The sequence below is a fragment of the Carassius auratus genome, linkage group LG30F (assembly GCF_003368295.1).
Source record: "Carassius auratus strain Wakin linkage group LG30F, ASM336829v1, whole genome shotgun sequence".
In the NCBI taxonomy this organism is placed as follows: Eukaryota; Metazoa; Chordata; class Actinopteri; order Cypriniformes; family Cyprinidae; genus Carassius; species Carassius auratus.
The window spans coordinates 4299989-4324813 of NC_039294.1; the positions used below are offsets into that span (position 1 = coordinate 4299989).

The 24825-nt window shown below is 35.0% G+C and overlaps 2 protein-coding genes across 6 annotated transcripts in view; both read right to left on the reverse strand.

Annotated features, from left to right (window-relative positions):
• LOC113068075 (protein PRRC2B-like) overlaps positions 1-5264 on the reverse strand; it is a 28977-nt gene extending 23713 nt beyond the window's left edge. For 4 of the 5 annotated variants that reach the window (XM_026240655.1, XM_026240654.1, XM_026240653.1 and 1 more), the window contains exons 1-3: positions 5088-5264; positions 2542-2720; positions 2089-2266 (exon numbers count right to left, since the gene is read on the reverse strand). In XM_026240655.1, the coding sequence (XP_026096440.1) occupies positions 2089-2266; positions 2542-2656 (293 nt within the window). In that variant the 5' untranslated portion in view covers positions 2657-2720; positions 5088-5264. The remainder of the gene's footprint in view (positions 1-2088; positions 2267-2541; positions 2721-5087) is intronic. The other variant, XM_026240652.1, reaches the window with a different exon arrangement.
• Positions 5265-7958: 2694 nt separating this feature from the next.
• sec14l8 (SEC14-like lipid binding 8) lies at positions 7959-23976 on the reverse strand. The gene is made up of 12 exons (XM_026240658.1): positions 23807-23976; positions 23403-23478; positions 19696-19739; positions 18795-18857; positions 16573-16761; positions 15442-15537; positions 15289-15349; positions 15057-15140; positions 14468-14574; positions 10187-10326; positions 9038-9207; positions 7959-8950 (listed from the first exon to the last, which is right to left on the reverse strand). The coding sequence occupies exons 1-12, from the start codon at positions 23858-23860 to the stop codon at positions 8847-8849; spliced, it is 1188 nt and encodes a 395-aa protein (XP_026096443.1). The 5' UTR covers positions 23861-23976; the 3' UTR covers positions 7959-8846.
• Between the last annotated feature and the right edge of the window lie 849 nt (positions 23977-24825).

Sequence of the window (24825 nt, forward strand, 5' to 3'; positions counted from 1 at the left end):
TCCCAATACTTACTGAGGGCACTGTATACTCTCAATATTAACTAGTTGCTTATTAGTAATCATACTACAAACATGATTTGCCATTCACAGGTTTTTGACAAATAAATAAAAGTTTAATATATTAATAAACCTCACATTCCAGCCTTTATTTTTAAAAAATGTCATTCTATGCATCACTGTAGCACCATTTTGGAGAACATCCACTGAACGCAAGCAGCTTACGCTCTTCTGTGATTAATCATTCCCTTAATTTTCCCTTTTTACTTTAATCTTGATAGTTTTATAGGATTTAAGTTTAAATGAGGGAGGGAGGGGAGCATTATTTTTTTCCTTTTATATGGCTCGAAAGGGCACACTCTTCAATGAAAAAAACCTGATTTAATGGGAGGCTTACTAAATTATTTAGTTCTCGCTAGGGTTGTGCCGATAGACGATAGTATTGTGCATCAACGATAGTCAGAGAGAGATGTAAACAGATGTCTCTGTCGATAGTCAAGTGGATATTAGGCTCATTTTTATTTTTATTAGATGGCCTATTATAATTCAGCTAACAAACTGCCCAGCTATTTCAAAAATCGGTCGGGAAAAAGACCAAAAACTGTCCGATTGCCGATCGCGTATTAAGCAAAAACCGTCCGGTTCCGATTTATGGCCGGTCAACTGGTGGTTCATCCCTAATCTGAACGACCTGTATATGTGCAATATTTTAAACGAGCCCTCACTAACGGAGTTTAATTCCACAGTTATGTTAGAATGCATCTCATTCTTGTTTCTGTGGCAGTGCGTCGAGCTTGTCATGAGCTGCGCGGTCCAAAGTGCTGTATGACTTACCTGTTTTGAATACTTTATATTTAACATGTTCGATAATGTCCAATATTGGTGTTAAACTGTTGGACTTTAAATTAAATCTGCTACTGAATTTCACCGCTGACTGATTTTGCAGAACATTTAGACTGATAACTTCAGTGTGCAGATGCGGCAAATTTTTCACAGGACGCACGATATGACACTTATGAAAATATGACACAACAAGCTGTTTAACGTACGTTTGAAAGTTAATTTTTTTCTATTACTGGTGATTCCATTAGCTCTCTCTCGCGCACCTGCATGGTTTAAAACGGTAAATAGTTATGCTATGACAAGAACAAAGTCTATCTTGTCTATCGTCGATCTCACAGGCTGACGATATGATGATTTGAAAAATGACCATATCGCCCAACACTAGTTCTCAAAACCTCCCGGCATGCTTTTATCTTGTTAATAAAGATCCCACTACAGCCACATGCACAGACTCGAGCATAGCTGTTAGGCTTATTTTATGTAAAAAAAAAAAAAAAATTTACTATTCAGTAAGAAAGCAAATTATTATGAAACCAATCCAAAATCCAAGTGTTTTTCAAACCTTGAGAACAATACATAAAAATCAAGCGTTTTTCAAGGAATTCAAGCACCCATACAAAGGTATTCATTGATTGCAACCTGTTCTGAACACTAAATGAATCGGCTCTTTGAAATTGAATCACATTACACCATCACAACTATTTTTTTTTTTCCATCCACAAATTTAAGATCTATTGAAATTAAACATTTGTTTATACCCCTTGAGATTAAGACTTTATGACCAAAATTCACATTACAAACTGAATTTTGACCCATTAAGACTTGACTATTCACAAACCTCTATTTTTAGCCACAAATGTGAGTGAAACAATCAGACTAATGAGGCCTGCATCACGTTTTTGCATGTGTGCAGCATTATGTGTTACTGAACATTAAAAAAAATTACTGCCGGTACAATTTTAGCTGGACTACAGCATTGAGACACTCACAGCAGCACAGTGACTGAAACGTCCTCATTAACTTCAAACACTCACACATGACCAACACTTTGATGAGCATCTCTTTTTCTCTCTGCACACATTCCTTTCTTAATATAAGCTGCTCTGCACGACACAATCAGTGTCTGCTGTACAATGACACACATAGACAATCTCACAATCTGTCCTTCAGTTCACTTCACACACACAGAGAGGTTTTAGTGAGCGTGATGGACAGCAGTGCTGATGCCGCAGCAGCGTTTTCTCTGACCTCTTTGGATCGTGTTGATCCTGCTTGTTTGCCCATCCTGTACCGTCTTTGGGCACGATAATCACGTTGGGATCGTTTCCTTTACTCTCAGACTTCAGACTCGGCAGGTGAGCGGGAGGGGGCATGCGCCGGGCAGCGGCCACTTTGCCAAGACTCTGTAAGCCATGTCGTGCAACAACTGCAGGTTTACAGAGAGAGAAAGAGAGAGGTGTGAAATCGGGAAAACATCTCATGCGTCAGAAATACTGGCAGATTACAGTTAACACACAGATATAAGAGATCTGCTGCTGCTCCGGTGTTACTACACATGGTGTGACACATTAAACATGCAAAAGTGATCTGAGATTTAAATGTAAAAAATGTAAATGTAAATCTATGAAATCAGATTTACATAGAAGTCAATAGCAACAAACACTAGAATACGGATGTGAATATGAAGTGCTTGAGTCTCACCTGTGGTTTTCTGAGTTTCTATTGATTTCCCTTTGTACTTGTCAAATAGGCTGAGTGATGAATACTTGCTTTTCCCATCCTTGGACTTGGTTATTTGCCCCAAACGATCTGACATTGCGATGTAATGTCATCGAGTATGGAAATTTTTCTTTGCACCTCTTCTTCAGTACCGTCTGTTTCTTTGGAGAAACGCACACAATGACATGATTTTAGCAGAAGAACCAACGTCTCTCCAACACATCCTATGAACTGTGATGAAGAATAATTTCTATGCCACAAAAACATCAGCTTTCCATCCGGACACTAGAGGATGCGGCTCAACAACAAACAACAAAACACAATCTTGGACAGAATAATGATTTTTTTTTTTTTTAAGCGCCACATAGGGATCATTCAGACATCTTGGAAAGGAGATGAATCAGAAATCAACATTCACATAACAAAAGAAGTGTCCCGCTGTCTCAGTGAGAACATGGAAACACTACGACTCGCTGTTAGATGCACACCAGCGACAGGGACCTAGAGTGAAATGCATGAGGGAAAGGGAAATATTCATGTTCAACAAGACATCCTGAAGTATGCAGTTTCTGTAACAGCAATAAAATGCTTTCACTGTGAGCAACATGGACATCTACATAACATCTACCTTTGTGTTCCACAGAAGAAAGAAAACCAAAACACTACAATTACATGAGAGCAAGTTAATCATTTACATCTTTGGCTTTAACTTCAAGTGCACATCTTCAGTTTAAAAGTAAAAATACAGTATACGTAACATTTTAAGTAAATATTTATGAGAGAAAAGACAATAACAGACTCCTGTATAATCACTCTCAAAGTGTTCCAGATTAAATACATGTTAGATAGTCTCCCAAAAAAAAAAAAAAAAGATAAGACGACAAACAGAAGTTCATTGTCAATTATTTTGGATGACTAACAAACAATGACGATGCTATGTGTGTCCCCTACACACACACAAAAGGATTTTAAAGGAATAGTTCACCCAATAATTAATATATGCTTAAAAAGAAACCTCCGGGTGCCATCAGAATGAGTCCAAACAATCCACACCACTCCAGTCAATCAATTAACATCTTGTCAAGCCAAAAGCAGCGTTTATATTTAAAAAAAAAAATATCATCATTAAGATGTTTTTAACTTCAAACCATTGCTTCTGGCTAAAATGAACCATATCTATAACATGACCATAGCTTCCTCCAATGAAGAAATCCAGCCCCTGTTTTCTGTCACATCAAAATCCACCCATATATTTTTCTAGAGCTGTTTTGGCCTGTAAACTGTGTTTGATCAGTGGAGATTTTTCTCCTGATTCAGACCACTTTTTGATTAGAGACTCGTGTTTCAGCCAGAAGCAACGGTTTGAAGTTAAAAACACCTTCTGGTGGTTTCGTTTCTTAGGAAAACCCAATTTTTGGCTTCACAATCACAAGATGATTAACTGACGGACTGGAGTGGTGTATAGTGATGTTTTTTTCAGCTGTTTGGACTCTCACTCTGACAGCACCAATTAATTGAAGAGGATGCATTGCAGAGCAAGTGCTAAATGGCTCCACATCTCTAAGAAGAAACAAACTTCATCTTGGATGGCCTGAGGATGAGGACACTTTTTGCCGATTTTTATTTTTGTGTCGGCTATTCAACTCAAAGTAAAGGTAACACTTTAAGTTACAGTGTCTGTTTCAGGTTATGAATCTTTAATATACTGTTAAGAAAAAAAATATATGCATAATTACAAGCAGCTAAACCTGAACCAAATCCTTACCCTACAGTATGTGCATGTTGTTAATATTACCCAGTACTTGCTTGTATAATTGCAAAAATGGCCGATGCACTGCTAACACACTTATAAACGACCACCATCATCAGTGCCAAAGTCAGATTCATCATGACAAGAGATATAAAACCTGCTCTCATGAGAAATACACATCAGTAAGACTTCACGAGAAACCCCGAAAAATAGTGACACGTTTAACAGTGTGGGATTATTATGAAATCAGTGTGATGTAATAATAGAGCACGAAACATTTTGATGGCAGGCTAAACGAAGCTAACATTTATGAACGAACAGTTAGCATGAGATGTAAACAGAGGCTCTTCAGCCTGATTATTAAACAACCAGCTCATTCCACACACACGAAATCAACACAATCACACACTACAAGTTGTAAACACGAACGTAAGAGCTGATCAATAACGACATTTAATATAACGTTAGCGATTTTCACAAAGACTTCATGAGGTGTTTAGCAATGCTACTGACATTAGCCTCGAGCCGCTTCTGTTGTATAAACTCCACCAGATCCGTCAAACGAGCTTCAAACCGCAGCAGCGCGGGTGTTTCGTTAACATCGGCTGGTATAATGAGTAATCAATGCGTTAATGAAGGGTTGCTCGGGACTTGTTGATGTGGGAGCCGATTAAAAATGGCTGCTGTTCAGAACAAAGCGACACAAACACTCAGACATCCTGCGACAAATCGGCCCAAAACCCGCGAACAAGCCACACAGAGCGGGCTAATAACTCACCGAATGAACTTTAGAAATTCTCTTCAGATCACATATATCGATATATTTCCAATGAATAGAGAAACTCGGCAGGATGGATGCAGATTTCTCTGTTTATCTCTGTTCGCTTGTTGTCAGCGTCCCGACCCTAGAGTGAAGCTGCTGTCGTCGCGACAAATCGAGTCTCCACCCGCGATCGGGTCTCCTTTAGGACCCAGGCGGTAGCTGCTTTAAATGCCTGATCAAAACTTGTGTTAGCCTGTTGTAATAGAGCTAAATTCTCTATACAAAATAAAAGCATAACAAAAAGCCTAAAACCAGCATTCAGTAGCTTCACGCTGCAGACAAAGATCACATAATGTGTTATTTTTGTAAAGCAACAGAATGTAATCGACACAGTCATTTACACGTATGCACATGGATAATAACAATACAGTGTATTACAGTGTTTACAAGTAAAAATACAAACTAGAAACTAGAAACTAAAACCTCAACACAGCTTTTTGGATATATAATTTTTATTTTATTTTTCCAGTAGGGGGAAGATCAGTAAAAACCCCACACATACCAGTTGTTTTTTAATTATTTTGACTTTTTCCTTCAGCACCCATGGTTTCTGAATCATTGCAACCCTGGTAGTTTCATCAAACCAATTAATTAATGTAATAAATGATTGTGTAATTAATTATAATGTGCTATGTATAGTTTGTTTTGTAGTGAATGTTCTGCAAATATTGATTTCATGTTATTTAAAAATTATTACTTACAAAGAAAATCAATATAGTAATCATCACAGTAAAATGACAGTATGATCATAGCAATTACAATTTTAATTGTATAACTGTAATATAACAGTAGATAAAATATCACAAAAGCTATTTTTTCAAGTCAAAACACTCGTTATTTAAAGTTTAAGTGTGCTAAATGTACTCTGTAAAATAGTTTTCTCTATAACTTGAGAGCTCTGGTAATCTACTGTAAAGTGGGCAAAATGCATATTCATCATTGATTTAAATCTAGTTTGTAGTTATTTTCCAGATTAGAAATAAATAAGAAAACTAGCATGTAAAACTGCTAGGATTCTTCTTTATACTTTTGTGTGTGTGTATATATATATATATATATATATATATATATATATATATATATATATATATATATATATATATATATATATATATATATTCCTATTTCAATTTATTGTGTATGATTTACTATCAACGATAATCTATTGTGTTTATTACATTAAATAAAAGAGAAAAAAAGAGAGAAAAATAATAAGGTGCCCACCTACTGAGGACGCCTAAGAGGTTTAATGTAAAAAAAATCCACTGGGTGTCACCCATGCTCCGTTATAACTATTAAAATACTCTTTTTAGCTATTTTAGTATGAATGTATTTAATAATTTGACCATATTTTGTACAATAAACACGTTCAGTTGATAAAATACTCAATCAACGTGTACACGTGCCATCATGGGGCACAGAAAGTAAGAATAAATATCCTTATCCTGTCTTCACCCAGAGGACCCCTAAGAGGGAGGCCGTCGAGACGCCTATCTGTAAAACGCCACCGAATGTCAGTTGTTTTCCTGTACTGGTGGAGCCATCTGTTTAGCTGTCCCAAACGCTTGTTACGTCTGAAAATAGGTGAAAATACTTAAAATAGATACCTTTTTTTTTTTAAGAAACCAGTGTTTGTATTCACGGAGAACGCATTAAATTAGTCAAAAGTGACAGTAAAGACATTTATAATGTTATAAAAATGTCTATTTCAAATCAATGCTGTTCGTTTGAACTTTACATTGATCAGAAAGTTCTTGAAAAAAAATGTATCTCTGTTTCCACAAAATATTAAACACTACAACATTCTTTTTAACATTGATAGCCTAATAACAAGAATTATTTTGTGAACACCAAATGATCTTAGATTAGATTTAGTCCTGTCAAACGATTAATCGTGATTAATCGCATAAAAAATACAAGTTTTTATTTACATCATATGTGTGTGTGTACTATGTATATTTATCATTTATAACTACACACGCTACAGTAGGACAGTAAACAGTAATCTATTATTTTAATTTAAAGAAGAATTGATACATGTATTTACATGTAGAATTTGATACATGTATTTACTCATATATATTTATTCATATCAATTAGGCTATATTATTTTAATATGTCAACATACTATCTTTTTCATAAATGTATACATGCATGTGTACATAATATATGCACATAAATAAACACAGTACTCACACATATGTAAACAAAAACGTGCATTTCGGAGAGTGATTAATCACGATTAATCATTTTTCGGCACTAATTAGATTAGACTGAAAATTCAGCACAGGTGCTTGTTTCATAAACATTGACATTTGTTAAGACCATGAACCATGAACCAACCTATAAAATACACTTTGACCAATTTGACCAACTATAGCTTTGGCACTTTGTGGTAATCAATCTTACTTTTCATATTCCGATTAGACCAATCTACCTTTTTATGTAAAATGTGAAGTTTACAATAGTAATGTTTTTATTGTATTTTTGAAAAACAGCCTTGGTGGGCTTAAGAGCCTATCTTCTTTTCTTATTCTTCTTTAAATTAAAATAATAGGACGGAAGAAGAATAAGTCTTGTATGCTCACCAAGGCTTTTCGCAAATTAAAATACAAACTAATAACTATTCACTTGTGCGTGAATGTGCTTGTTGTGTGTGTTAGTTTATTATACGACAGATTTCCATTTTAATGACACCTTCTAATGAGCAATCACACATTGATTAAAAGAAAAAAAACTTTTTAAAAATCATTTTAGAGTAGATTTAGTCTGTGCATTGGAACTAACTGTTAAACACTCGTTAAAATGTATGCATAAATATAGGTCAGAAAGAGATGAAAACAGATTGTTTTTGCTAGTGTAATATATATATATTTAATTAGCTAATTAATGAAAATCAATACAATATCATGTATAAATTACATTAATATTACAAAATCAATAGTGACAAATCAGACGAAATACAATGTGGTAACTTCCAGAACAGATGTATGTTGCAGGAATCAAATACAGGCACCGTTACCGTAAACACAAGGACCTGAGGTATAAAATCTTACTATGAAAAATTGACATCAATTAGTAAAAAAAAAAAGGATTAAAAAACCCGCAACCCAACCAATGACATGTCGACATCATACTCTGTATCAAGTTAAATATTCTTTGTAAACAAATTATTTCTAAAGGTTCACATATTTGTGTGCGTCAAAAACATAGTAGTAGGTAATAATTGAACCCCTAATCACATTATGAGAGAAAACTGCAGACTTATTATCAGATGAATTCATGATCAAAAGCAACTAAACAGATAAAGAACACGGGTTAAGGCAATCATAAAGAGGTTACATAAGAGTAAGCTCAAATAATACATACCAAGACAGTTTCAGTCTAGTCATCTGCAACACAGTTGTTACACTTGATAGACTACAGCTCACTGATAAACTCAACACTTCATATATGATAAATCATCTTTATCTTATAGAAACAAATGTAAAGAATCACACTGGCATTGATATCAGGATCTAGATTTATCAGTCATTGCACACCATTTTAATGCAGTGATTAGTCAGTTCAATTAAAGTACATAGTCTCCTTTTTGAGAGCAACATTATTATAATATTTTCCTTTTATAGTACAGAAGAGACACTGTATAATATATCATGAGTTTGTTATGCTTCAGAGCAAGAGTTTCATAATCTCAATTTATTGCCATCATTTCTAACGTTCTGATTGGTTGACTTGACTTGGTAGGAGAACGTCCACTGTGAAGCTGACTGTTTTGGACTGGAAGATGCTGTACGTGTTGTCAAATCGCAGAACATCTGAATAAAACAAAATTGAGTAAATCCAGATGCACGTTTAATGCTGAAGTGGTGATGAGAAATAAAGCCTGTTGAGTCTGTACTTACACACTCCTGGTTCTGGGCAGGTGAGGGATCCGTCCTCGGGTACCAGGTGGGCGTTGTAACGCTCATTTGGCACAATTTCCTCCATTTCACTGGCCTTCATCCACTCTCCCATCTTCTTCTTCCTATAGACACCGAAACCTACATCAGCACCATCACAGGTGAACTGCCATCTGAAGAAGAGAGTAGAGAGTCACACATAAACGGAGTTCTTGCAATGTGAAGCTAATAGAGCGATATCTGATGTCTATACTCATATAATGAGTTTGCTGAATAAACCTCAATAATTAATCATTCATAACATTGTATTATTATCTAAGAGGTTAATATTTAATGAAAGGCATCTTGAATCACCATTGTACTGATCTATGAGGTCCACTTATAATGAATTTTACATTAAAAAAACTATTTAGAATAGGCTCTTTTTCCATCAGAACACATCAGATTGTGGACTCAGAAATAAATGCACACTGATATGATTGCCTAATAGTTGTGTAAATTTGACAGTGTACATTCCTCATAGATGGACGCAGCTGGGATTTAGGTCAAAAACGAATAAACAACTCTCTCATAAACACTGCATACATGAATCAGTGGGCAGGGCTTAACAGGTAGTGTTGTAGAAGCAGGTGTTGATCTTCTGGGGAGGCGGTGCTTATCCACACTATTACATCATAGAGTAGAACATTTTGGCAGACTGCCTTCAATATAAGCAGTTTTTAGACTAATGACAAAGTTTTCAGTTCTGAAACTTGAGACGTTTAGATCAATGGAATTTTGGTTTCTCAGTTTATGTCCCCTTTAATGGTCATGTTCAATCCTGAAAGTTGCTTTTTAATGTTTTGTCAATGTAAATCTGATTAAACCATAAAATCATCTCTAAACCCAGGCCTTTCCAAACCAAAGTTAGCAAACCCAAATGCAGGTCCCATACAGAGAGTGTTGCTGATTAGCTAGTTTGACACATAAGTTTAATGCATCGGTTTTCAAAAAGAAACTGTTTCCAGCACCTTTGATGTCATGATCACTGACTGCAAACCCCCATGCAAAAAAAACCCAGCATGTCTATTACCAGTTTCAGAAGTTTCAGTTTCAGAGTGTTTTTGTGTTGTATTAGAAAAAACCTGTTTTGTGTTTCCTCTGATTGCTTACCTTAGCGCACAGTTTGGTGCAAGTAGCTCATATTCCACCTGATGAGATGAGCTGCGGCCAATAGTCACAGACTGATCGTAGTCCACTTTAATGGAGTCTCGAACATAGTAGGTCTTGGGAATCTCTGATCCGACAGTAATCTGAAAAGAAAAAAAAAACACGCTTAGCTGAGAAGAGTTGGTAATAATCAGAACTGAAGAAGAAGAAAAAAAAGACAAAGGAGGATGAAACTTACAAGCGTCGTGAGTGCAAAAGAAAAAAAAGCCTGACATTTTAAGGTTAGAAAAGCATTTTATGGAAAATAAAAAAACAGACAGGAAAGGAACCCAAATTAAAGTGGCTTTTAATTAGGAAGACAAACTGCCTTTACATGTAACATTTAAGACACTGGAAGATCACAGCCTGCTGATGTGTTCATGCTCATTTATTTTCAAAAGCTCAAAATCAAATAACATACAGAAATAGGAGGTTAAATTGTTCCTAAATACAATAAGAAAACACATATCTTGACAACATTAACATCAGACACTTTATAAAGAGTTAAGGTCACGTCGTCTGGAGTCACAGACTCAATAAAGATGATGTTTGAGAAAGGGTGCGTCACTCAAAATGATGCACTTTCATGCACGTTATTATCTTCATACACAGAAACAAATGTAGAACACTCAAAATCACAAATAATTGTGCATATTAAATGACTCAAAATCCCAATTCACATACTATACGTTCTACGGCAGCCAAGATAACTTTGATTCAACATTAAACTGATCAAAACGACAGTAAAAAAAAAGTATTTTATGATTTCCGAAACAGTAAAATAGTTTCTATTTCAATTAAACGCAAAAAAAATACAAATCTTTAAATTCATCAAAGAATGCTAAACTGCATCAGTTTCCACAAAAATATTAAGCAGCACAACTGTTTTCAACTGTTATAATAATAAGACATGTTTCTTGAACATCAAATACTGAAGACTAGAGAAATGGCTGCTAAAAACTCAGCTTTAACATTATACGAATACATTTAGATGCTAACACTCACATAGATTCTCTTTAAATACTCAAAAGCACATATTTTTGTTAGGATGTGAATTGGGATTTAGACACAATCTTATTACTCACTCCATAAAACATCTTTGTGTAAAGACATGTCAACATGTCATTCAAACATGCAGTGACTCCATCTGTGCTCATTAGTACAGATCTTTCTTGTGGACTTGCATCCATTCCCCTTTAGTGATTTTCTCATGAAGGAAGTGCTCTGGTTTTCTTTAGACTTAATTATAGTTTTAATAGCTAAGGAAATTGCCGTCCATATGTCACACCAGAGGGAAAACGAGCACTCTAACGGTCTTTAAAAGTAAATAAATCAATTCTATCTTCAGCTCTCTAGACTTAAACAGGAAAAAAGTGAATTGTATTTGACTTGTGCTATATCACAGTCCAACAACGACTCCAAGGATTACAGTTTTGCAAATATTTGTAACTAAGTAACTAAATATCCTTCCACTTTGAATGTTCCCAAAGTCTTCTGAGGTCTTTTTAGCACATCCACTCCTGAAGGGGGCAGCAGCTTTACCTGTGTATCTACATACAGACACAAAACGCCTCAGTTCAGAACTAGGAATGTAATTCATGTGTTAAACCCTACGCGTGCACTAGTGATGCGCGCATCATCTCATAATCTGCAGACCCTGCGGGTAACCCGCGGGTCAGGGAGGGTAAAGAAATTGGCACTTTATTTGCGGGGCGGGTCATTACATTTTTTTTTTTAAATCCATGTATGTTGCGTGCAATTCCCTATAGCCTATATTAAATATTTGGAATATCTATTTTCATACTTTATTAGGTTCTTTGATAAGGTTACAATACGAAGGTCTACGTAGCAACATAACTTGCGTGATGTCCCCGATGCGCAGGTAGTCTCATAACCCACTGGTCGGGTTGGGGCGGGTAGAGAAATTTTACTTTATTTGCGGGGTGGGCTGGGGAAGGCCAAATAATTTCATAAAAGCGGGACCCGCGGGTTGGAAAAGACTCTGACCCGCGCATCACTAGCATGCACTGGCACAGAATTATTTTTGGAAATAGAAATGTAACCATCTAGTGGTCATTGGTCATTTCTGATTAAAGTATTTTAATGTTATACATTAAAAAAAATAAAAAATATCGTAATGCTACAGAACTTGGTGATTTGTGTGGCACTTGTCATGTGAACACACAAAAATAATAAATATTATTGAAACGGGTACAATTAAAAAAGATACAATTATAATGTTTTGACTGATAAGTGGCCACTAAGTGAGGAATACCAGAGGGTAAAATGTGTACTTTATGTCGGTTCGACAGGGTGCTTTTCAAGTGCCGGTGCTGCTGTCCTAATAGGCCCTTTGCTCTTCACATCATAACCAATCATATCCACAATGCTTAGACAGATTGGAGGGGAAGATTAGTCATGTCAAATCTGCAACCTTGCCAGCTGATCAACTGAGTAATCAGCCTATGCAATAACCAGTGGAGCAATCCAAAGGGCTCTTGTCCAGATTACACCACACGACATCAAGCGTATCATAATGAAGTTTGAAATGTTGTGCAAGCATAAACCAATATAGATAAAAAAAATAATAATCATTATTTCACTCATCTGTTGCTTTGGGACACTAAAAATACATCTATAGGCAGGCTCTCTGAGGCAAGAGGTTGACTATGTTCTTATACTATATTTCCTGGTATGGCTAAATTATGTTGGTATAATGGCAAGCTCTCATAGGTTTGAACTAATTAGTCAAATATGCAAAACTGAAGATGTTAAACTAAGCATTTAGCATGGAGAGACCAGGTTGACTGAAAAACTTCATGTCATTGTTTCATAAACTGAAGTGGAAAGCATGTCAAGACAAACGCTGATGTCAATATATTATTAAATAATACAAAAGCAATAATAAAGTCTGAATGAAATTCATATTAAAAACATACTTCAAAACAATAAGAGCTGACAAAGGTTGGAATTGTGAAACATCTTTCTACGACACAAGATGAACACAAAGCCAACAGCACACAACTTTTTGCTATTACTGTTTTAGCATTACTTCCTAAAAATGATATTTGGAATTATTAAGCTATTTCCCTAATATATTTGTAGCAGACCATGATGTCTCTTATAGCATCATATACAAGCAAGTTAGGGCCGCACCATTAATCAGATTTCTAATGCAGATTACATTTATGGATGCTACAACTACTTAATTGTTCAAAGTTCACTTATTTTATTCTGCGTGCTTAAGATGTGTTTTTTCTTTCTATGTGTTATCTTAATGGCTTTTCTAATTATTTACATTTTAGTTTAAGTATAACATTATAATACCATTCATATTGTTACTTTTTTATAATTTAAAGAAGACACCAATCTGATTTATAGTTGACATTTGAAGCTTAATACTTATAGAAAAGCACTAAAAGCTTTTCAGTTACAGTGTTTTCAGCTTGTTTATTTTCGTATAAAAATATGGCATGCAGTTGAATCAAACAATGGTATAAACATCATTCAGTGTAAATCGTGATAATCTTAATTAATAATCGCAATTAGAGTTTTAAGGGAATAATCAACAATTCAGTTTTTTGTCATAATAGTACAGCCCTACAAGCAAGTGAAACTTTCTGATGCCAGTTTTCATGAAACTGTGATCTTGTTCCTCATATTTACATTTCAGTGGTTTAACAGCAAGACTGTATCCCCAAATGAAGAACCAGAGTTGCGATTACAAGAAAAAACTTTTAATAAGGGGTCATGAACTGCTTTTATTTTGTACCGTTCTTTGAGGGCCACTAATAATGTTATCTCGGATCCAAAATAGTCGGCATAGCACCATCTTTCAGTTTCAATCTTTCTGAAAATCCAACATCAAATTGTGCCTTGTTTGTAAACAAATCCATGTTTAGTTTCTGTGCAGACCTGCGTTTGCCTTTCTCATTATTCACACTATGTGTGCAAATCAGTGGGTGGGGCTAAACAGGCAGTGAGGTCGAAGCAGGCATTGATCTTTTTCTGAGGAGGCGGTGCTTATTCACACTATTACATCATAGAGTTGTACATTCAATATAAGTTGTTTTAGACGAGAAAGGTTTGAGTTCTGAAACTTACAGGATATTTTTATAGTACAATGACCTCTTATTATTTTTCATATGTCAAAAGATCAAGGGTACTTTTGGTTACACCTGAACATGAGCTCGTTAGCAAGTCAACATCAATCAGAAAGATGTGTGCCCTTTGTTTTTTACTCACCCTGGTTCTACATCTAGGGTCACCATCAGGGTCGGTCAGTTTGCCTCCATAGTATGCTGGGAGCTCCTCAGGGTCGATGTATTTCTGTAAAACCTCCTGCCAGTTTGCTAAAACGACAGAAAACTGACAATGACACTTTGTCTGAATGGCATAAGCATTTTACAATAATCTGACTGGTTTGGTCTGTTCCTCCAAGCATCAATTCTAAAAACTACCCACAGCCTTTCTGTTTCTATTGTTTAAGAATTCGGAGCAAATATTGTGTAAAAAGTAACAGACAGAACCTCAAACATACTGTATGCACACAATCAATATGTACACCCAGAATATTCCTTTAGCCTATTCCTAATATTCCTAAAGCAACATGAAAAACACATTGCTTGTATGATACATTTTTTTGTAGAAATTTCCAATTTTATATTTAATAAAACAGAATGGCGGCAATGGTCAAGAAACACAAATTTTTTTGTATTCTTCTATTTTCTTTTTTCCATTCTTCTCCGGACCTAGAAATGACTAAAATCAAATTCCATACTGCGTAGCGTCCCTGAAAAGACATTAGTGCAGTAAGATATGCGTGTTTGCTTACATCCCAGTACGACGACCTTCCGGCGAGTGTCCTCACTCAAAAAATGTTTCACCAGATTGTACGCCACAGGAAACAGTTTGGGTGCTGCAACAGAAACAGTCCTGAGATTTAGATATTTCAAAACCGGTATATCGCAGTGACCACAAAATATGTTTCGATTATTAAATAACTCCTAACTGTGAACATTTTCCAAATTAATAACTTTGGAATGAGTTTATAAAATCCTACTGACCTTTAATGACAAGTAACCTCTTGAGTCCCTCTGGATAGTTATCTTCAAACATTGTGAGAATCTATGAAAAAACATTAAAGGCATAAATATGAGTCTAATGCAACTGAAAGAACCAAACAATATACTATTAATATAATAATAAAAAATACACACCTCTCCATAAGTCTCTATAGCAGGCTTATACAAGTGCTTCATTCCCAGACCTTCACAGTCATACACCATAGTAATGGACTCAATGTTTCTACCCAGCTGGGAGAGAAGAAAGAGAAAACAGACAGACATAAACTATTCAATAAGCATAAAACCATGATATGATTCATAATAACCTTATTCTTTGGTGAAAGTAAAAGAATAAACTACATGATTTGTGTCAGTTTGTTTTGTTCAGAATAGTCTCAGCCTCATATGTCATGCCCACGGACCGTTGGGTAAACCAATGTCTGATGCATATGAGACACAAAAGTGGAAACACTTTAGGAGTGTCGAAGTTAAACTGGTTGAACTACAGGATTTCTGCGAAACGTGTGATTCTCGTTCTTTAATATTCTTCCTGGAAACAAAGATACCGTGATGCCAAACTCCCTCACGAAATAAGAAATCCATTATGTTTACAACTGTGACGACGAGTGCTTATCAAAATCAACTAAATGCTGGATTTTCAAAAGTATGTGAAATAATTAAAGCTCGTGGTATAGAATCTTTAAAATATGTCCGAGAGTTTTACACACCGTTCTGTTATTGTGGCGACATTTCCACGCCTCAAAACGTGATGATGAACAAAACGAACTGTGATTGGTGGTTTTGACATGTCAGTCAAACGGCCTGATGGGCGGGCCTTGGCCAATGAAAGCTGCCATGAATTCCAGACCTTCAGTCCGAAGGATGTTTAGGGTTTCTCACTGGATGTAGTACACTACATTGTACACTCTGAGAAATTATGATAGTGTTTCAATAATTTAACTACATATTTGCATATTTACAGCTGGTTATTTTGATGTTGGTTAATGCTCACATGGCATGCAAGTAAAGATCAAATATTTCATTGTTTGTTTTATTTTGACTGTTTTCATTTCAATATTCTTTACATACAGTATAGGGCTGCATGACAAATTATAATGCAAATATTTTGTCATATTTTGCAATTGTACAAAGCCCCTAAAGGGACATGGTGATGGTTAAAAAATTTTAATAGGAGGAAAAAATAGATTTGAATGCTATTACAATCACTTGCTAAGTTTTCTCCCAAATCTATTCCTCACGGCTTTTTCAAAGCTGCACACTTACCCGTTCACTCTGTAGGTCGCACTCTTTCTGCAGCATCTCACAGTCTCTGACTTTAGACTTGATTAAGTCCTGCTTGGACACCGAATGCATCATACCCTTAGGGTCCAAAGGTCCAACGACATCATACCAGACCGGGCACCCTTCACGGTCATGGCCACACATCCCTCCAGACAGATACTTCTCTATCACCTGAGCACAAAAATAAGCATCAAGTGTAAATCACAAAACTAATCTCTTAAATGGGGAGAGTTTGTATATACTCAACATAAACATAAAAAATATATATTTACCACTCTGTGTACATAATATACTTACTGAAATCTATTAACCTACAAAAATGGTTCATTATTAAATAACCAATTATATAATGAGAGTGGGCAGGTAAGTCATTTCATAATAATAGAGATCTTATGCACAGAAGTCTTGGGAGAGTTCACCCAAAAATGACACTGGCATGTTGTTCCAAACCTGTATGAGATTCAATATTGGAAACCAAACCTAACCATTGACTTCTGATAGGGGTGTAACAGTACGCAAAAATCACGGTTCGGTACATACCTCGGTTTTAAAGTCACGGTTCGGTTCATTTTCGGTACATTAAGGGAAAGAAATGCATACATTAAACTGCAGGTTGTTTATTAATATAATCTTTTTTAACAATTTGTTTACACTTTTTTTTAAATACTTTTTAATAAAATATATATAAAATAAAACAGAATAAGAAATAAAATACTGCTGCAAAGTTCTCCACTAAATAAAATACTCTCAGTCTCAAACCAATACCATATAATAAAATATAATGAAAAATATAAATAAATAACTATGATTACAGTGCAGCATTACCAATCCCAGCTTATAGGCCTGCTCATATTGAAAAAAAATATATATAACTTTTCCAAAGTGTAAAGGGCAGCAACAGTTTCAGTTTTTAGACCTGCTCAGATTTCGTTATTGCATTGGACCGATCGGAATTAAGAGCAAAGGTCTGTTTAAATGCCGACGGGAGCAGCATTTGATTACAGTAATTTTTTTTCCCCCTAGTTGTAGTGATGTTCACACTCGCGTGATGCCTTTTGAAAACATTAGGCCGGTGACACACTGGCATATTGCACCTGTCAACAGTATTGACGGCAAAATAGACTATGTTTAACAGGTGCAATATTTGAAAATCGATAATTATTAATTTATTTTTTAAATTACATTTATATCTGAATATATGTCAACCTATAGACTTTCAAACATCAAAGTGTCATGAATTAATATGTATTTGTGTACAAAATGACATATAAACATATTTTCCTATTCTATTTTGCCTGGAAACGCTTCCAACATGCTTTCGTGTTGCGTGAAAAATAGGCGTCGGTTATATGCACGCGTGTTCCACGCGTCTCACGCAGGCACGCCACGCAGCTGAGACGCTTGCGCCACGCAACCAGTGTGTCGCTGAACGCGGAGACTTGCGCCACTTAATATGTTCGTTTGGAAACACGACAATAAACCTATGTTCCGAAAATACAAAATATTGCATTCGGTCATTCAGTACACACGTGCACCATACCGAAAGCCCTGTACCGAAACGGTCCGGTACAAATACACATACCGTTACACCCCTAACTTCTAGTGTTTGTTTTTTTAATGCTATGGAAGTCAATGGCCACCATCAAATCCTTTAAAATATCTTCTTTTGTGTTCAATAGAAGAAAGAAACTCATACAGGTTTGAAACAACATGAGGGTGAGTAAATGATGAAAATTGCTTTTTTTGAGTGAACTATCCCTTTAAAGGTACATTGGCAAAAACCACAGGTTCTATTCTTGAGGTCAAAAACAAAACATGCCTGTTTTATAGATTAATGTACTAAAACGTCAATTCAAGTTGCATCTTTTAATCAATTGCAAACTCTTATATTGAAAAGAATAAAAATATCTAACATTTACATTTTTGATAATAATAATAATGATACCAGTTTTTCTAGCAGCAAATCAGCATATTAGAATGATTTCGGAAGGATCATGTGACACTGAAAAGCACTGAAAAGCTGTACCATTACAGAAAAAACTATATTATAACTTTATTGACAGTATTCTATTGACAGTGTTTTTAAATAATACATTGTAACTGATCCAAAATTTTAACAACAAATATATATATATATATATATATATATGTGTGTGTGTGTGTGTGTATATTTGTTCTTTCATACCAAAACAAATGCATCATACCTCTGGCAGCTGCCACTCTGTAAGGATGGTGTCAACTTTCATGTGTTTCCGAAATTCCATGTGCTGCACATGAAAAACAACACATGATTAAAAACATTCCTGTGTTTTTGCCCTAAAGGTGTTTTTACATGATCCAGTGGAGCAAACGTTCAGCGTTATCAACATAATTTGCATTATGTGTATTTACGGTATGTGTTAGTTAGATACTGCTGTGCTTTGACCCGAGGTTCAGTGGATACTGGTAACAGAGTTCAGAGATACAACAAGATGGTGAGCAAAAGGTCTGTAATAAAAAACCCATGGACTACAGAAGCATCACTCACACAATGGGAAAGCAAACAGCCCTTTGCACACCCAATAGCACAGAATGATCACGCTGTAATCGCAATGTAAACTTCAGCTTTGCATCACAGTAATACATTATTTTTTTAATTACAATTAGTTCAATTGTAATTTTATTTCACAATATTGCTCTTTTTACTGTATTTTGATCAAATAAATGCAGCCTTGGTGAACATACGAGACTTCTATATAAAACACTGATTTGAGCTTTATCAACACACAGCTATAAACTGACCACAAGAGTTTCACCAGGTGTAACCGGGGCCTAATATTAGTGAGATCATATTACATACAGTTATTCAACATCTCATTTAAAGCCTTTAGGTAATGTACACCAATGCTGACATGAAGCCTGGCTTTGTGAAGGTCAGTCACCCCCAAATTCATCACAATTAATGAATCCAGAGATTGACAGAAAAGATTTTATTTATATATATTCATTATTTTTCCACCTTGGTGTACATAACCTTCTTTAAAAACAGAATCTTACTGATCCCAAACTTTGTGAATATTGTGTGAATATTGAAAAACTCAATCAAATAGTAAGTTTGTGTGATACCTTGCGCAGCATGGCCTCGGCTTTCTGAAGATTGAAATTTCTGGCTGTAAAACAAGAAAGACAAGTTGGCAAAAAAAAAAAAGATTAGTATAAAAATGGAGAGAACAAAAACTAAATGTAACAGTTTTCCATCTATTATAATTAATTTATTACAGGAAGATTTAAGCGTCTTGCAGGGTTCGAACCTACAAACCATTAGTTTCCAGCCTCATCTTTAACCACAGGTGAATGATGAGCAAACATGCTGTGCACATGACTTTCCTTAATATCCTTAGCCTGCAAGACAAGCTTTCATGCATCTTTCTGAACTCAGTCAAGATAACCTGCACATGGAAGCCTTGAATCACTGAAAGTCACTACTTGGTAACAGATTAACTGTTCAGTTGAAAAGAAGGAAAGTTTGCAGACCCTGGAGTAGACTAGTAAGGTCATAGTGTGCTGACCTTCAGCATATTCCCATGTAGATAGGCATATTTTGGAGGGAAAAGCCTATCCTCAAACAAGTTTTACTTTCATTACAACTTCAACCCAACCCAATTTCAGTTCCACAGTCTTGAAAAGTCAGTGGATGAGTTTTATTGTCATCTAATCACACTTGTCTGTACCTGACAGGCCTAGAGACACAACTGACCCAGAATTAGTCAGACATGGAGTCATACGTAAGTATATAATACTCATAAAGGAGATTATGTGACACAGCCGACATAAGCGTTCAGTGGTTCGTGGAACAGATATGTCGACCGCTTTATAATGAAGACTTTTAACAGCGGATACAGTGCCTTCTCTTCTTAAATACAACATTAATCAAACTAATCAGATTTAGTTAGTACTTTAGTTATTTATCAGCAGCAACACAAACTTAAAAAACTAATTACATGTAAAAATAGATCAAACCAAAAAAAGGCTATTTTTTTGTATTCATAGTATGTCTATATCTGAAGAAATTGTGAATTTGTCTTTGCAGAAATCACGCCATTATGTTATCACAATGATTTCGATTGTTGCCCGGACGTGTTGGTGTTTTTTCTAGAATGTTTCTAATGCGGTTGCCAGTGTGTTCTGGATGGTTGCTAGGTGTTTGCTTACTGGCTCATCCCCAAGTTTCTTGATATCTCTGAGATTCTGGTCACTAGATAGGGCTTCAGTGAGTCTGTGAGCTTTTTTTCACCTATTTTATTGTCCACAATTAAGCCAATGTGTCTAATCGCTTGGAAAAAGTAACAGATAATGCTTGTGTTTGTTGCACAAAAAGCGCAGGACGGGTTACGCACATCGAGGTTAATGCTTTGCATAACTTCCTATTAGTATATGCAAAAATAAAAGTGATATTTGACTTATTTAGCAGGTTGTATACACTACCACTCAAAAGCCAGTTCATTCATTCATTTAAAAGAAGTAGGCAGCATTACAGATGGTTTTTAAAAGAAGTCACGAAGGCTGTTTATTTGATCAAAAATACAGTACTATAAACTGTAATATTGTGAAACATCATCAACTGTAATTATTGTGATGCGCAGCTGAATTTTCAGCATCATTACACCAGTCTTCGGTGTCACATGATCCTTCAGAAATCATTCTAATGTGCTGCTCAAGAAACATGTCTTATTATTGCTGCTTAATATTCTTGTGGAAACGGGCATACAGTTCTTTTTTCAGAATTCTTACATGAAATAGAAATTTGTTTTAGCCATAAAATAAGCCTCAATTTAAGCATCCTTGCTTAACAAAAAGTGTTAATTTCCTACAAAAAAGATAAATAAATAAAACTTACTGATCCTAAACCTTTGACCAGTGTGTATGCATGAATGTAAACGCATGAACTAGAGTAACATTACCCGTGCATTCAGGGAACTCATATCACATCACTGCAGACCTCAATGACGTGTGTCACAATCGGGTGTTTATCTTATCAACACTTTTGTGAGGTGCTACAGCCTTTATTAACGAAATGTGCATGTGTCAACAGTCTCTAACGCAGCACAAAAATTATAATACTGGCCTTGCAGAAGTACATGTGACCCAGATCACTTAGAGAAAAACATTCAGAGTTACGATTAATGACATTCTGGAGCTTCCATCATGCATGCTAGATGGCTTCATGGTTTACATGAATAAACTAATTAATTAAACAATTCCATCAGTAGTCCTGCATAGAATCGGTGCTGCTAGTCTCTGTCTGGTGCCTAGAAGACTGGCTGCATTCAGAAACACAAAACAGCCTTTGTTAGCCTCTGTAAAGCGGCCAACAAGGTATCCAAACGCCACTCTAGAGGGCCAGCTAAAAGTTTAGAGACCACACTGTAAAAAATTACTGTGACTTTAACGGTAAAACACTTTAAAAATGCTACAGTAAAAACCTGTTAAATTCCCCTACTATATACAGTGAAAAAGTGTATTGGACTTTACATGTAATCTTATAGTATACGGTAAAAAACTGTGAAAATGCTACAGTACAAACCTGTTAAATGGTTAACGGTAATTTCCTGTAAAATTCCAGAATTCTCTGCGTTGCATTTCAAATTTTGTTTGAATTTGATGTTTTTTCTTTGAAATAACTATGTTTCGTCTTATTTTTTCCTTATCCGTTATGTTTATTAGGGTTGTATGTTAAATATAATGTTGTTAAATTAATGTTTATTGCATATTTCAGTTTAATGAGTCTCACCATGATGCTGTTTAGCGCTTGTGTGAATGACACTGTGCACCTTCTATGTATCTTATTATTTCAAAGCTGCTTGTGATGGGCTGTGTTTGATCATGTGACTCTCATCACCACCTGCTTTGGGTGGTTACCAGTGTATTACAAAGGTACAAAACAGATTTCAGTACTTCAATAAGTTGGTATATTAATATTATATCGGTTAAATTACGGTATTAAACTGTACATTTAAGGTAAAACCGTTAAACCTAAAACGGTGTTACCATATTTTTTATGGTATAATTCTGGCAACCACAGCTGCCAGTTTTTTACCGTATATTTTTTTACAGTGGATATACGTTTAGCAAACAATTTAAACAACTTACAACAGAGGAACAAAAGATAAACTTATAGGAACTTAAATATTAAACTTATCTAAAATCTTACTTTTTGCAGTGTGCGCTTTTTATTTCTAAATAAAATAGCTATAAAGATTCAAATAACTTACAATTTAGAACACTTCTAACCATACCAATGCGTGAAGGCCTAATCTATCGTGTATTGTGAGTTCCTCACCGTTCCTGACTACAGAGATACACGCAGCATTGATCCGATTAGACTGATTCATACTGAGTCAGGACAGGACATGTCCTCTGTTTCTAGAATCTATGTCATTATATATTATATATGCCAAATTGTTCTGTAAGATTCGACTCTATATAAAGTATAATTCTATATGGTTCTATTTAATGAATTGTATTTAGCTGTTCTATGAATTTTATCATTCTTTTCTTTAGGCAGTATCGGTTTAGAAGATTTGATTTAATAGTTGTTATTATAGATTAATAGAGTCATTCCACAATCTATAGTTCATGCACATTCTTTTACATTAATTAAGTTTATCATTACATATCATTGTCATAATATTGATATCTATGCAACAGAGACTTAAGACTGTTCTCAAACTAAATTTTTTTTTATTAATGTATATATTAGTAAAGAAAAGTAAATGTATATTTAACCTACTAATTGTTCATTGTGCGTTATGAATGTGAGTGAAGTAGCTCACCTCTCAGCCATCGGAGCAGGAAGTGGTCACTCTGGGATGGACACTGGGGTAGAATATCCTTAACTTTCTCTCGAAACTTAAAAAAAAAAAAAACAGATGAATAATTATACAGCGTCAAGTTGCGCACATCCGTGAGGAACATCTACTCACGTGCTGGCAACACTGCAAAACTGAGCAGTTACGCAATTTACACAACTCAGCAAAAGAGCGATTAACTAACACTTTTGTACTCTTATGAGTAGTTTATGGTTTCTGCATTCAGAACGAGTGTGATTCGTCTGTTTTCATCTGCGGTGGGTGAGTGTGTGGCCTCTCTGACCGGGAGACTGTTTCAGTCCAAAAACCCGGAGCAATTCAATCCACGACATACTCTACATGAGAGAAATAAAAGAATAATAATTCACCTGGGCCAAAGCTTCGGCTTGTTTCGCGCTCAGATCTCCAACTCTTCCGCTCATGTCGCCTCGAGTACACCAGGAATAACTGTCTAATAATTAGCTGGACTCAGAGACAGACTGAGAGAGACTGCGAACTCAAAGTGATGTTTCATGTCCCTCCCATTAGCTGCGCTGCGTCTCTCTACCGCTGGGGGCGCTGCGGGACCAATCATTCATATTACACGGTTTATGAAATTAATGCATAATCTAGCACATGTAATAGATTATGTATGTGTGTTGTGTAATTATTATTATTATTATTATTATTATTAAGTAGTAGTAGTTGTAGTAGTAGTATATTTGATAGTTTGCTACATATATTATTTTAGTGGATTATTATTATTAGCTACTATTTTATTTTGTTATAAATACAGTAGTGGAAGAAACAATGCATTTACATATAATCAATACAAATAAAAAATATTTAAAAATATTGTTGCTTTTATTATAAGTTCTATATAGTTATTATTGCTGCAATTATTATTAGTTACTATTATTGTTATCATTAGAAGTCATATTATATGTGATTGTTTGCTACATATATTTTAGTGGATTATTATTATTAGCTATTATTATTATTATTTGTTATAAATACTCTAGTGAAAAAAACAAGACAATGCTTTTACATATAATACAATACAAAGAATAATATTAAAAAAATTATTATACTGTTGCCATTATTATTATTAGTTCTATATAGTGATTGCATGTTACAATTTAGTTGAAGAAACCAAATAAAAATGATAATATATGCAATAGTTTGTTACATATATAGTAGGATACATGTAATAGTTTTATAATTATTAGTACTATTTCTGCAATTATTATTAGTTACTAATATTATTATTATATATAATAGATCGTCACATGTATAGTAGTGGGAGAAACAAAACATTGTTTTTACAAGCAATAACAACAATAATATGATTTTTGTTGCTTATTTTTATTATTAGTTACAATATAGTGATAGTTTGTTAAATATATTA

Coding starts and splice junctions, on each gene's coding strand:
- sec14l8 (XM_026240658.1), bottom strand. CDS start 23,860: ATGAGCGGAAGAGTTGGAGATCTGAGCGCGAAACAAGCCGAAGCTTTG. Junction 18,858..19,695: donor CCGAGGCCATGCTGCGCAAG/GTATCACACAAA, acceptor TTTCATGTGCAG/CACATGGAATTTCGGAAACA. Junction 15,350..15,441: donor CTATAGAGACTTATGGAGAG/GTGTGTATTTTT, acceptor GTTTTTTCATAG/ATTCTCACAATGTTTGAAGA.